The 15,386-nt window shown below is 46.2% G+C and overlaps 1 protein-coding gene across 3 annotated transcripts in view; it reads left to right on the forward strand.

The window, feature by feature from the left end:
• MCC (MCC regulator of WNT signaling pathway) overlaps nt 1–15,386 on the forward strand; it is a 494,030-nt gene that overhangs the window by 412,291 nt on the left and 66,353 nt on the right. For all 3 annotated transcript variants that reach the window (XM_070462369.1, XM_070462370.1, XM_070462371.1), the window contains 2 exons: nt 6,383–6,546; nt 8,932–9,138. In XM_070462369.1, the coding sequence (XP_070318470.1) occupies nt 6,383–6,546; nt 8,932–9,138 (371 nt within the window). The remainder of the gene's footprint in view (nt 1–6,382; nt 6,547–8,931; nt 9,139–15,386) is intronic.

The following is a 15,386-nucleotide window of genomic DNA, read 5'->3' on the forward strand; positions in this document are numbered from 1 at the left end:
CAGAGGAACAGAGGAATATTTCTGCTATATAGTCTCTTCAGCTGTATTTTTATTTGGGTTAGGATTTTTGCCGGGGGTTCAGAAACAGTAGAAGTAGCTTTTAACACTGGATTCAAAATGAATCCTATAGTTTATTGTATACAACACTGGAGGTAGGCCTGGTTGATCCTGAGGGAGAAAGAGGAAAACTAGTTTTGCCCACCAGTGTGTGCTTAACCAAGCAACACTGCTGATGAGGCTTCATCCCCATAGCCAAGAGCATCCTCTGACCTCCTTCCCAGCTTTCCCAGGTATTTTGGTCTCCCTCAAGCAACAACATAAAAACCTAAGCTCTGGGTTCTCATTAGAAAAACAACCTGAGCTGTCTCTTCCAGTCAGAAGTCTTACTGGCGTCCGGGGGAGGGTGCTGTTTTTTTGGAAAAGACAGCAGCAGCTGCCGCGGTGAGGGAAGGGGGCAGAGCAGTGGAGAGCTCAGCCTGCCGAGTCCAAAGGGGCCGCTGCCGGCCACTCCACACGTTGCTGTCATGGGAGGAGCTGGGCCCATGATTGCCCCACCTCTAATTTTACAGAAATAGCTTTACATTCTAATAATGTTTAAATGTTGGCAATTAACTCAAGAACCGTTTGTTTTTGTTTTTTTAAAGAAAGAAGGTTGGGCCAGATATCAAACCCTAACAAGCAATCGAAACACCTTTTTGGCTACTGGAGGTTAGTTTGCATCCTCTGGTTCTTTGGTTGAAGGGAGATATCATTCCATTTATCCTTCTGTGTCCCGGTTTCGTCTTTACAGCTAATTAGGCAACTGGAAGGCAGAGTGCCAAGACTGTGTGAGCTTAGTCCATCCCAGAATCCTCTTTACATTGTACCTGAATGGTCTACAGCTTAATTGAAAATTAGCATCAGAAGAAACCAGGTGAAATCTGCATGTGTGAGCTGTGGCTGAGGAAACTGGCGGTCACATCGCTTCGCAGCCGTGTGCCGCCCCGTGCACCTACATTCTCGGAGCATCTGTTGCTAAGAGCACGCCGTCTCCCTTGTGCTGCCCCCACTCTGACAGGAGAGCCCTCGCTTTCGCCGTGGTCCCCGGGAAGCTCGGGACGAAGTAGCAGAGTTGCCCGCGGCTGCTTTGCTGGCCCCGTGTGCTCCCTCGGTGCCTCTCATGTCGTGTTTTCCTCTTTGTGGTTGCTTGGCGTGTGCGATCTGAAAGTCTCTTTTGGGAAGATATAAATGACCTCTGGGAGAGGCACTCGAGTTTGATACAAAGGGCATCCTCTCTGCCCCACGGATGTGGAGCCGAGCCGCTGCCTCTCCTCCAGGACACAGCGCAGCCTGAGCTGCTGCGGTGGGTCTGCCCCTGGAGACCCTTCACTCCGAGCTCCGTGGCCAGCGTGCAGTTCAGTGACCCTGAGAGCACTCAGAGTGGCGCAGCCACCACCACTACCCATTCCCAGAACCTCCTCATCCTCCCAGACGGAAGCTCCGTTCCTTAAACAGTATGGCCCCTTCCGCCCAACCCCACTTTCTGTCTCTGTGAATTTGCCTGCTCCAGGTACCTCACATAAATGGGATCGTACACTTGTCCCTCTGTGACTGACTTATTTCACATAGCCTAGTACTTTCAAGGGTCATCCGTGTTGTAGCAGTATCGAAATTCTGTTCCCTTTTAAGGCTGAGTCATACTAGATTGTGTGTTTATGTCACATTTGGCTTATCTGTTCATCTATCAACAGATAACTTGGGTTATTCCATGCTTTGAGTCCTATGAACCATGCCGCTATGAAATTGGCTTAACCGTTTTTAAGTGTACCGGTTCGTGTTGTTAGTTGTATTCGCATTGTCAGGCAGCAGAGCTCCAGGACTTTTGTTTTTGCCTTAGAGAACTGATACTGTGCCCGTCAAACAGTGCCTGCTCCCACCCCTCACCCTCCAGCCCCTGGTAACCACCATCTTACTGTCTCTGTGAACTTGACCGCCTTAGACATCTTATATAAGTGGAATCGTAAAGTATCTGTCTTTTTGTACTGCCTGTCTCACTTAGCTTAATGTCCTTAAGGTTCATCCATGTTGTAGCAGGTGTCAAGTTTTCCTTCCTTTTTAAAGCTGGATAATACTTAGTTGTATGTATGTACCACACTTTGTTTATCCACTCATCTGCCAATTGACACTTGGGTTATTTCCGTCTTTTGGCTATTACGAGCAATGCTGTTATGGACGTGATATACAAGGATCTGTTTGAGGTCCTGCTTTCAGTTCTTTTGGATTTGTGCCCAGCAGTGGAACTGTTAGATCACATGGGAGTTCTATTTACTTTCTGAGGAGCTGCCATGCTGTTTTCCAAAGCAGTTGCACCATTTTACTGTCCCACCAGCAGTGCACCAGGACCCAGGTTTCTCCACTTGCTCACCAACGCCTGTTATTTTGTGTTGTTGATAGTAGCCATCCTCTTGGGCCTAAGGTGATATTTCACTGTGGCTTTGATTTATAAATGAGGCACCTGTTGTTTGTTCTGGAATACTTGTTCCCTGTCTGAGCTTGTCTTGCACCTCTGGTCCCTTAACTGACACCTTTGATCTTTTACAAAGACTCCGACTTCCTTGGCCTTCACTGTGGAAGCTCCAGTGCCTAGTAGGGAGCTGACTGTGCGGGGCATTGGAGGCCAAGGGAAGGAATTGAAGATGTGTTCTCAGTCTGCATTTAGAATATGCCACAGACTGAGGGATAAGGCCACTCATGTGGGGTGAGTGGTGATGAGTGTGTGGTATAAAGCGGCAGCATTGACAGGGCACCCAGAGGATCTGTTCCTGTTGGCCACCGTCATCCTGTGAGGCCCTGAACCAGGAACACTGACAAAAGACAGCCAGGTGTCACTGATCACTAGTGGGGCTTGTGTGAAACCTGTGGGTAGCAGGCAGGAGTGTGTGGGGCTCATCATCAGCCTGTGTGATATGCACCGGGCTTCCTAAGACCAAGGAAAATATCTGTCGTCCTGAGTGTGAACAGAAGATGGCCCTGAGCTGCAGTCTGCATGTTAACTTAAATGCCTCCCTCCGTCTTCCTGGTGCTCTGTCCTGTACTTGCATCGTGGTGTCTGTGGTTACTTTCCCCAGGGTGGTGGTGGACAGCTGGGAGAGAGGGCCATGGCTTTTGCCATATACACCTGGGAGCTCCCAGAGTTGAGAGTCAGGTGTTCATCTCTGTACCCTGCTTCTAGCCCGAGGCCAGGACTCAGCAGCTGGTTCAAGAATGAGAAAGACTGATCGGATCCCTACACTTTCCTCCTGTTCCCTGTAGCCCAGCATACTCAGGACCCAGCCTGGTGGCACCTTCTCCAGGCCTGCTGTGAAGGCCCCTCAGCAGTCATGTCCAGGGTGATCATTGCATCAGGTGTGGCTGTGCTAGGGAGATCCTTATGAATGGCTAAACAGAGGCATCTTCCTTCCTCACCCCACTCAGGAGCACTTACTCATGCCAGTAATTCAGGAGTGTGTGTTAGCTCCAGCTCAGGGTACCAGGAAACCCGGCACCTCAAGCTAAATGATCATTTGGAGAAACTTCTCCAGTTGTTACCCTGGAATTAACACACATTTCCACAGCATGCATGGGCACTCGGGAGCACCACTCCTGACTCTGGACCTCTTTGTCCTGAGTTAGTGGTGGGCACCTACCCTCCGTCTCCAGAGCACTTGCGCAGCAGAGATTGTCCTCCTGTTGTCTGCAGCTCAGCGTGCGACCCATATTGAGGACAGAAAACATAAGGTGCGTGTAAAACATCTGCTGTTGACAGTCTGTGTTTCTAGTCTTGTTGGCTCTTAAATATGTAATGATGTGTTTAAATTTGCTCACTTTAAAAATAGCTTGTGACGGCCTATCCTGTGTTGGAGATAAAGTGAGGAGAAAGATCAAAGTCCCTTCTTTCTTGAAGCTGACACTTGAGTAGAGGAGATGACCCACACCTACATCAGAGCAGATAGTGATACTTGCCGTGAAGAAGAGAGGATCACAGGACAGGGACTAAAGGGCAAGAGGTGGAGCCCCATGCCTCAGACAGAGAGGAGCTTGGTGAGGAGGTGGCATTTGAGCTGAGAGACGAATGTAAGAGGAGATTTGGGTGGAAATCACCCTCAGCAGAGGAAACAACAAAGGAAAAGGGAGCGTTAGGGCAGATGGGAGATTGGCACCTTTCAGGGATGGAGAGGAAGCAGGAGTGTGAATCTAGCGTAGTGATGAGGCGGAAGGTCGGCAGAGGAGAAAGAGACCAGTGAGACCAGTGGTTCCAACCCCGAACGCACGCTGCAGTTATCTGATGAGCCTAAAAAACTTTTCCAGTGCCGAAACTCCTCCCCTGAAGATTGTGATCTAACTGGCCTGGGTGGGGCCTGGACACTAGTGTTTAATGAAGGCTCCCCCACGAGTTCCATGGTACAGCCTGGGTTGAAACATCAACAGCGTTGATCATGCAGTCTTACAGACTCTGGTAAGGAGTTTAGACTTCAGCTGAATGAAAGGGAAGCCATATAATGGTTTGGGCCATGGTCTGGTTTATGTCCTTAAGAGACTCACTTTGGCTACGGTGTAGGGACTAGAGGTGGGAGGTTGTTCAGATGGTTCAATGGAGAAATGATGGTGGCTTGGACCAAGAGTGGTGTCAGTGAAAATGGTCTGAAGAGGTCAGTTTGGGGGTGTGTTTTAGAGGTTGCAGCCACAAGATGGATTGGGTTTGGGGTGTAAAGCACAAGAAAATTAAGGTGTCATGAGAGTTAACCAGAATAACTGGGTGGATGATATTGCTACTCACAGAGCTGGGAGAGATAGAGATACAGTTTGGAGAAGAGGGGGAATTGTTGTGTTCATTGGTTGCAGTGAAAGGATCAGACTTCTCTTCTGTCTGGATTTAGGTACTTGTAGATATAGGGCCGGAGAAGGCAATGGCAACCCACTCCAGGGCTCTTGCCTGGAGAATCCCAGGGACGGGGGAGCCTGGTGGGCTGCAGTCTATGGGATCACACAGAGTCGGACACGACTGAAGTGACTTAGCAGCAGCAGCAGATATAGGGCTTCCCTGTAGATATCTGGGCTTCCCTGGTGGCTCAGTGGTAAAGAATCTGCCTGCAAATGCAGGAGACACGGGTTTGATCCCTGGGTCAGGAAGATCCCCTGGAGGAGGAAATGGCAACTCACTCCAGTATCCTTGCCTGGGAAATCCCATGAACGGAAGAGCCTGACAGGCTACAGTCCATGGGATCACAAAAAGTTGAATGCAACTTAGCTAAACAACAGATATAAGCTGTCAAATAAAGTTGAACAAAATATTCTGAGAAATCCTCTTATTGTACTGCTGAGAGTTTCTTGAAGCCTTCTACGGGTAAGCATCAAAGGCAACTGGCTGTTTTATTGCATGGAACCAGTGACGAGAAGGGAAGAGGAGGGAAGTGTGAAGACTTGAGGCTTCTTTCATGGATGTAAGGGAAAAGTATCCTTTGGTAAATTACTATAGTTAACAGCTGTCTTGCTATAAGAATTGAATGGTGTAGTGGTACACAGAATCCAAAATAGGCTGAGATATTAATATTTGTATTACATTTGACTTTAAGGGGATTTTCCCCCCAACAAAAAATATCTTTTAAAATATGTCTAGTTCACATTAAGATTATAATTAATTTTCTTTTCCTAACCAGGCCTTCAGTATCTCACAATTAAAAATAACCCAGATTTTAAAGTCAGAATCAAATTATTAGAATTGCTTACAAGGCATTCACATGGAGGACAATATGGAGTTTGTTAAAACAGTTTGTTTTTCCTCTGATGGAAGAAAGTGGTATAAATTGCAATGGTAAAGCCTGTTGACTGGTTACATCAGTCAGAAGAAAAAATCCTGATTATAAGCTGACTGAGGGCACAAGCTGTTTCTTATACAGTTTCTGTTCTTAAAAAAAAAACAACACCAACAAAATACCTAGTGTCTCTGCTCTCAGGTTTGTTGTATTATTTAGTAGTTTTCAGATATTTTTAGCTAAAACTCTTTCTGAAATCAGTCCTTCTCTGAATGACTGAGCAGGAAGGTTGACCAGAAGTCCCACAGCCCCTGGGCCATTTCTTCATTCTTACTAGAGAAATTTGAGATGTAGCTGCCTTTGAGTGAAAAATGAGAGAATGCAGCATGGCATGGCTGTCTAGAAAATGGCCATGGTCTGAAACTCCTTAATAAAGCGTTTGCATTGGCCTCAAAAGGTCAGGAGCCTGGGAGGTTAGGCTGCGTAGTGTTAAACTTTGGCGTCCAGCTGCACTGCCGTCCATTGTGCCTAAACGGGTTCTTCTCCATAATCAAAACAGAGAGCACTCATGCCCGTCTTCCTGCTTAACTCATGTCCACATCCGCTTGCAGATAACTGCAGTGACCTGAACTCAGAGCTGCAGAGGGTGCTGACGGGGCTGGAGAACGTGGTCTGCTGCAGGAAAAAGAGCAGCTGCAGCCTCTCGGTGGCGGAGGTGGACAGACACATCGAGCAGCTGACCACGGCCAGTGAGCACTGTGACTTGGCCATCAAGGTAGGACCCCCCTCCCCACCCCTCTGTGCGACTCTCAGATCATCTGAGGGAAATGATCAGATTCCTTTCGTCTGAAGTGCTGTTTTTCTCGAATATCTATTAGGGGGTGGGTATTTCTAAAAAGGCCTTTCTAAAGATTGGGCCACCAGGGAGAAGCCGGAGCCCTGTACATTTTTGCTGGGTTGAATCATATCCAAGAAAGGCATTTGATCAATAGTTAACATCACTGTCTTTGCTGCAAAAATGACTACTTCCCTGGAAGCTATGAGACTTAATAGTATTGAACCACGTCATTTTAGTGTGGTTCCTCATACAGCGCTCTGAAGTTGTAAGATTAACTTGGAAATTTTATTACAGCTTTCAGGCTTCTAGAATGTTATTTCTAGAGTTATCAATTCATGGTGCTAACAAAGGGCCTGAATGAGTCATCTATCCTGAACATATTAGGTTGGGCCTCAGTCCCACCTTTGCTGTGCATATCACCTTGGGCTCAGATGGTAAAGAATCTGCCTGCAGTGATACAAGGAGGGAGACCCGGGTTCAATCCCTGGGTAGGGAAGACCTCTGGAGAAAGGAATAGCAACCCACTCCAGTATTCGTGCTGGAGAATTGCACGGACAGAGGAGCCTGACAGACTACAGCCCCTGGGGTCACAAGGAGTCGGACACGACCGAGCGGCTTTGACTCGCTGACTCACCTTAGTTCTTAGGGAGCACCAGGTGAGAATTTGCTGTATCTGCACAAACTCACCTTGAACCGTGGGAACATCAAGTCCTCTGGATGCAGGGCCTCTGGTACCTTTATATTACTTCCCCAGAGCTTCGTGACCCAGGCATCTCATTTCACACTGAGAAGTCTGAAAGGAGCCTGTGTCAAGGGGAAATGTGATGTTACCCGTAAAATGTCTGAGGACGAAAGGCCCAGCACTCTGTCAGCAGGAATCCTGGATTTCACAGAAGAGCTGTGGTGTCTTGAGGTAAACCATGATTCACATTAATATTACGTCTGGCTTCCCATCTTCATTCATCACACTTATAAATATATAGCTGATGTGGTTTGGGGAAGCAGCCCCTAGTGTTTTTCTTTCTGGAATCTCCAGGCCCTGTATGTGATTGTAATGTCAGCTTGGGTACCAGCCCCAGCCTTAGCATCAAGGGGAAGAGGAAGCCATGGGTTTCTGCCAACCAGCAAGGGACAGAGCAGGCCCTGGAGCAGGAGTGAGTAGGGCAGAAGTCACTGACTTGAGAGGGAGGACAAAGCACTGCATGTGGAAAGTGGGTACCTGTCCTCAGCATGACACCCTCTGCTTGCTAAGTTGCTCAGTCGTGTCCGACTCTTTGCGACCCCATGGACTATAGCCCGCCAGTCTCCTCTATCCATGGGATTCTCCAGGCAAGAATCCTGGAGTGGGTAGCCGTTCAGTTTTCCAGGGAACATCCTGACCCAGAGATTGAACCCCAGTCTCTTACATCTCTTGCATTGGCAGGCGGGTGCTTTACCGCTAGAGCCGCCTGGAATGCCCTGCACCCTTAGGCCACTCATTTTTGACACCTATTTCACGTCACATCTCTTCATTGCCTTCTACCCCGACATGGTAATTCCACAGCTTTCCAAATCATTTGGCATGTGCTTCCTTTTCCAAAAGACAATAATCACGAATGAATAGTTTCTGAAGGCAAGCAGAATGAGTGCTTCCTTTTCTTCAAATTTATATGTTTTCAGTGAATTTTTAAAAAAACTGTCCAAGTACTATCAAGATCCTATTCTTTTTAAGCTCATAGCTGTCATGTTAATTAAATCCCTGCTGTCTTAGAAACCTCCACAATGAGTTCCCTCTTTTCTGTGTCACTGAGGTTTATTTTCATCTTTCGTATCTTGGGACTGAACCTCATTCACACCTTCTGGTTCTGATATGACCCTAAAACCTGGAAATGGTGATGTGACCCATTGTATCGCTGAGCTGGAACATGGGAAACCTGTGATTTAGGAAATTTCAAGTTAGATCTTGTCTGTAGTCTGCAACTTCGCCTTTGCTTTACAGGATCACTAACTGGCTTGCCATCTGGTTATGTGTATTCACTGACTCTGGAACGTGGGTGAAGGAGATTAATGTCTGTGTGGCTGTTTGCACTACAGACAGACTTAAATACCAGGAAGAGACTGTGTTTTTCTCATGAGGGGAGACTGCCGGGGAACACAGACCATGACCCAGGCTGTGACAGAGCCTCTTCTGAAAATGGGGATAGGGTGACTGGGGGATCGCCCGCAGTGAAGTGACCGTGGAAGCCCCCCTCCGCGGACACTCGCCCGCGGCTAGCCTGTGTTCCCCTCTGCCCCCTTTCCCAGGGAACTGACTTGCCTCGTCTCCGTGGCCCTGTTTTCCAGACAGTGGAGGAGATCGAGGGGGTCCTCGGCCGGGACCTGTACCCCAGCCTGGCAGAGGAGCGGTGCCGGTGGGAGAAGGAGCTGGCGGGGCTGCGGGAGGAGAACGAGAGCCTGACGGCCATGCTGTGCAGCAAGGAGGAGGAGCTGCACAGGACCAAGGCCGCCACGAACGCCGTCCGGGAGGAGCGCGACCGGCTGCGGCGGAGGGTGAGCGCGCCGGGCCCGGGGGAGGGGCCTCGCAGGCGGCTGCTCCGCCGAGGGCGCCCTGAGGGTTCCTCGTCTGTGAATCGCCGTACCTTTCTGGGTATGCAGTCAGTCATTCTTGAGAGTCGTCTGAAAGTGCTGAGGCGTGCAGGTAGGATTTGTTTTTAATCTCTACAATCAGCAGATCTTCGTGGATGCTAAAATTGATCCTGGCACAGTGATTCTCAGCCATTCTCTGGGTACTCACGTCTTCCCCAAGCTCAGATAAAAGGTTCTAACTTTAAGGCAGGCAAATAATTTATAATTTGCAAAAATATAAAGAATTTCCACTTTGCAGTTTCTTCTGATCATGTTTCTTTAGATTTATAGTACCTGCTCTCATATATCCATACTGAATCTAATATGAAATGTCCTTTAGACTCATTAAAGTTAACGTGAAAAAGTCACTCAGTCGTGTCTGGCTGTTTGCGACCCCATGGACTATACAGTACATTGAATTCTCCAGGGCAGAATACTGGAGTGGGTAGCCTTTACCTTCTCCAGGGGATCTTCCTGACCCAAGAATGAACTAGAGTCTTCTGCCTTGCAGGCAGATTCTTTACCAACTAAGCTATCAGGGAAGCCCATTAAAGCTAATAATCCTATATATACATCTGTGTATGTGTATGTTCTGAATGTGTATGTGGAATTCCTGGTAGTCACCTCTGCCTGCTAAATGGCCCTATGACCCAAACAGGTTTGAGAACCACTTTGTTTGGTGATTGGTTGGAAATACAACCATTACTAAAGGAGTTGATGTTTCAGGATAAAAATGTTTGGCAGAGTTGTTAAGCACTCACTTTTCCAAAGATAAAGTTTTTTCTTTGGAACCCACAAGTATTCTTTGTTTGACTATTAATTTGATCTGCCATTGGACTGGAGATGAAGCAATGAATTCTTCCGTCAGAAACAGTTCCCTTTGAACTTTGAGTTACTAGGCCTGCTCTACCCTTTCTCCATTGTGGCAGAATTAGAAGCTTGCTTCCTCTTGTGCAATGACTGGTGACTTTGCACACAGAGGAGGAAAAAAATACATCTTGGTCTTACCATCGCTCTTTAACTTGCTTCACTAAGATCAGTGTGTGTACATCATTCTTGTTTTTAATCCCCACACAGTTTTCATACTTGCCATTGTGTATGAATATGAAAGAAAGCCCTAGTTTTGAATGTTATCAACTCTTTTCCTCATTTGTGGCTATTGCCAGCATTTCCTAATGCTCATATCTGAATGTTATTTTGTCTAAACTCACATGCATAAGCTTATTTTCAGAACCCAGCTGTATCGGATGCTAATCCTGGCAACGGCAGGTGTAAATCATTGCAGTCAGCGAAGACTTTATCTGGGCAAGCTGAGGACATTTACTTAGTGCTAAGGCCCACAGCACATGTAATTTCCTGGGTTGCACTCCCTGATCATTATGACTAATGCCCTAATTAGGTGTGCTTGCTTTTAGCACGCACATTCTGTTGGTGCTTACTTTGTGAAGGAAATGTTGGTCTTAGGCCTAATTACATATTGTGGTTTAGAATAAGTTTCCTCCTTGAACTTGAGACACTAAAGCACAAGTCAGCACTTGATTATGACTAGCAAAGGAGAAAAAAACAGTTTCCCTTCATTGAGTATTTTCTCCAACTCTGGAGGTCAGTCTTAAGGACAGCATAGTGTAATGGTATCATACTCTGTACCAGGGCTCAGTGACTGCTTGGGGTCACAGCTTGAACCCCAAAGCCACTGTGAGTTTCTGGGAAGTTAACCTATGCTCTCTGTGCCTCAGTTTATTCTTCTATGAAATGGGGATAACAATAGTACCCAGTGCGGGAATACTACGTAATCCTCATGAATCATCTAAGCACTTGACTGATGCATGGCACATAGCAACTGCTCAAAATCTACCAGTAATTGTTTGGGGTGAAGTCCAGAGTTACCTGTTTAGTCGTCTGGAAAGATTAACACCATACCACCTTTTTCCCTAAGAATCCGTATAGATTTGAATTCTTAGATGGACATTGAATAACTGTACATACACACAGATACATGTACATTGTACTCAAAACTTTTATTCTGATCACATTTATTATCTTGTAGGTTCTGTAGTTAATATAGTTTTATATAAATGTATATGTTTATATTTTAATTACCTCCAAATAAAAATATATTAGGGAACTTATATCTTTTCCTCAACTGTAAATTCCCAGTTTGTATATACCCATGAATTTGATTTATTTTTCTTTATTCCAAGACAGTTGTGGGTGTCAGAATTTGCTCAATGCCTTTAAATGCCAGTTTGCTAGATTTTAAATGCTGGGTGACTTCTACCTACCATGACCCAGTGTATTTTATTTCCCTGAGGAGAAATCTGCCTTTTGTGGTTGGTTGTGTTCTCTTCATGATGTAGAGCTCTGAGGAATGACTAAGGTTTGGTTTCAGTTCCATCCTTGTCGTTCCACCTGATAACATGGCTGGTTTGCCTTTGCTGTCTTTCTAGCCACTCAGAATCCAGAGATCATCAAATTTGCCTGGAAAACAGGTTTTTTTTTTTTTTATCGCCCACATTCTTTGTATAGAATTTGAACTGATTAGATCAATAGGATTGATGCTTACCCCCTTGCCTGTAATTAAACAAAGTGCTCTCAGTAGGTTTTCTGAGCCTTGTACATGATTTAATTAAATTAGACCTCTAATGTCAGCAGATTGGGCTACTTGGCAGAGCAGTAACTAAGGAACAACAGGCGGACAATTTTTATTATTGGTCCTAGCTCATTATTAAATGAGATAATCATTTATTTCTGCATGCTCTGTAATAGAACCACTCATTTCCTCATGCATAAAGAAGTGAGTTTAATTTAGGCAAAGTAAAATTAATTACTCTACAAAGGGAAGCACTTGGCTCTTCTTTCATTTATGCATTTTGTAAACATGACTGGTCGTCTGCTCTGTGCCGGGCAGAGGGAATACGCTGATGAACGGGATACAGAAGGAGACACTCATGCGGAAGGAGTCTTACGGATGTGAGCGTCCAGCCCAGTCCTCCTTGGGCCCCTGTGCACACACAGGTGTGGCCCTCGCCCCGTGAGCTTGCCTCCTGTGGTGATGTACTCAACATCCTCTGTGTGAGCCCCAGATCCACTCCTAGAGCCATTAGTTCTGGATCCACTGGTGCCTGTTTCTGACTACCGCACTGCTTCCGAACACCCAATGAATCCGCCTTCAGTATTCACCCAAGCTACCTCCAAGGGCACTTGGCAATCAGTGTTCATGCTTAAAGGGGCTAGAGAGAGAGGAGTCTAAATTAAATGAAAAAGCCTCCCTAGAAAGATTAATGACCTTAAAGGTTGACCATGTGTTTTATTATATCCTTCTTTCTACTAATTAATTCATGTATAATATATATTTGTTATTAGGCTGCCCACCCCTACTGGGAGATAAGATGCAGAGTGTCAGGCTGAGGTGTCCAGGGCCTGGTCTGCCTCTGAAACAGCCATTCACTGCATCTGATTTACCTCCCATTGTAGGCTACCAGGGGCTTCCCTGGTGGCTCAGCTCGGTAAAGAATTCGCCTGCAATGCAGGAGACCTGGGTTCGATCCCTGGGTTGGGAAGATCCCCTGGCAGAGGGCATGGCAACCCACTCCAGTATTCTTGCCTGGAGAATCCCCATGGACAGAGGAGCCTGGCAGGCTACAGTCCATGGGGTCGCAAAGAGTCGGACACGCAGGACTGCAAAAGAGTACTACTTCATGTTTACTGTGAATTTTATTTATATTACAGTGAATGTAGATCAATTTCATAATAGTTATGGGGGCAGGGGGTGAGGACCTACCTAGATCAAAGGGTACTTGAACACTTTTACAGTGCTGTAGTTTATTTTTCTAACATGTATTCTTACAGTTAAGTGTTTAATATATAGAAGTAGATACATAGAAGTAGAAGGGGAGCTAATACACTAATATATTAAGTGGCCAAGTCTAGGCCGTGAAGAGAGTCATATATTTTCTTTCTACTTTTCATTAATTTTCAAATTGAAGAAACAGAAAGTAAAATATGAATTATGGAATGTGATCAACATCTCCCAGCCTTAATAACTTGATATCCACACAGAAGCAGTTATTCTCTTTTGTCCTTGATGGAAATTTGTTCATATCTTACCTTTTCTATTTCCTCTTAGGAGTTTCTTTATATGAGGAAGAAGATGCCGATATTCGCTAAGTTCAAATTCATAAAATATTTATTAAAGAAAAAAACAAAACAGCAACCCTGAGCTGAGAGGAGGGCAATCTGGTCCAGTCTTCTCCTTCTGCCTCAGTTTGGGGGTCCTAGCTGGCTCTTCTTCCGTGTGACTGGAGAGTCTAGGATACACAGTGCTAACAAACTAGCCTTCCAAATGAGAAGCTTGTCTCCTGACTGCACTGCATATCCAGTGCAGGTCTGAGGCTGAGCACGCAGCTCTGCTCCGTGTGTTCCCTCGGGAACCCAGGGTGATGATAGCCTGTTCCCTAAAACATCACTTGAACAGACTCCTCCTCACCTGAATGCTCTGTTCACAGCCCATGGACCAGAGCTAGACAGATGCTCCATCTCACTGGAGAGGGGCTGAGAAATAGGAAGGAGCAGTGTGTTGAGCAGTAAATGTTCCAGGTGATTGATTTGCTCTGAGTGTGATACCAGGTAGACTTGGACGGGAATGCAGGTGCCAGAGAATCAGGCAGTTTCACGCATCCATCCTGGGATGGCTTGGAACATGTGTGACGACATCATTGGGAAACTCTTCCAAAGGATAGATGCTCAGGCCCTTCCGTGAGCTATGAATCAATGAACGGGCTGTAGGACCCTCACACACTTCCCCATTGTGATCCCAGCAGAACCCAGACAGTAAACGGAAGGCAGTATCCTTCAGTCACCCGCTGTGTGTGTTCCAAAAGCCTCTCCAGACATCTTTACCTGCTCCCCCACAGGTGGAGTGAAAAGAGAGAGAACCCCCCACAGCCTTTCTGGCACTTTCTATTCGTGCCTCACCCGCTTCTCCAAGGGCCACAGTGTGGTAGTGACGAGCCCTGCATCTGAGACAGAAATGGTGCCCACCCTCAAGGTCACATGAGTGAAAGAGGGGGTACAGAGAGGGGTGTGCATGTTCCAGATCCTACAGGGACACAGGATCCCTGGGAATGCAGAGTCAAGGAGGCATTGCCCGGGGTGGGAGAACTTCCCGTGCTCATCTGTTGAAGGGAAATAGTTTTACAAGGTGCCACCTACCAGTGCATTTTTTTCAGTGCAGTTTTGATTATTTATTTTTAAGGACCTGTTAATAATATTGATGGTACTAACAATCTTTGACCGCTTTTAGACTAAACATACCCCTCTTGCACTAAAAATAGATACCTCTGGAGCAAAGCAGGATGGTAGAGCCTGAATTATAATGCTGAATATGTTTTGAGCATTTACTAGTGATGAGTGATGACGTATGCACATCTCATTTAACCTGCACCATAATTCTAGGAGAGGTACTGTTATACTCTTCTTAGACATGAGAGGCCCACGGAAGTTTCATGATCCTGGTCTGTGCTGACATTAACTCTTAGCACCGAAACTTAGGCTCTGGTAGCCTTGCTATGGGATGCAGCATTCACTTTTCTATTGTTTGGGCTCCTTTCCTATGTTCTCCCTGCTTTTCCCCATCATCATCTCCTGCTTCTACCCAGACCGGAAGTAAAGCATCCTCTCTTACATAATGTGGGTGGCAGGCTCCTTAGGGTGCGACACATCAGTGTCCCTGGTATTCCAAAACAACACCAAGTGAAGACAAAATAAGTTTGTTTCATAGAGAAGAAGCTGTCTGTGCACATATTTATCTTGATGTGAGCCCGACAGAACATTTTTGGCAAAACCTATCGTCCCCTCTTTTCCGTAGTTGAAGGAAGTTTTAAGAGCGATCCTTAGCAGAGAACCCACAAGACTCTGATTTTCTCATGTCTTCTTTGAAAACAGTTTCTAAATGGGCTCTGTGCACACCTGTGCCATGGAAATTGTGAAACTGTTTTTTTAGCTGTGGGTACCAGTGTTGGCTTATCCATCCCTGTCTCCCTCCTCCAGCCTCTATTCCAGTGAGGAAGTCCAGCTGTGTAAAGGCAAGCTCTTGGCTATAAAGCAAGTAGCTGACAACATTTGTTTGAAAGCTGGTCAGAAATTAGGAAGACAGCCAAAGCACTGACTTTTTT

This window comes from Odocoileus virginianus, unplaced genomic scaffold (assembly GCF_023699985.2).
Source record: "Odocoileus virginianus isolate 20LAN1187 ecotype Illinois unplaced genomic scaffold, Ovbor_1.2 Unplaced_Scaffold_3, whole genome shotgun sequence".
Lineage (NCBI taxonomy): Eukaryota > Metazoa > Chordata > Mammalia > Artiodactyla > Cervidae > Odocoileus > Odocoileus virginianus.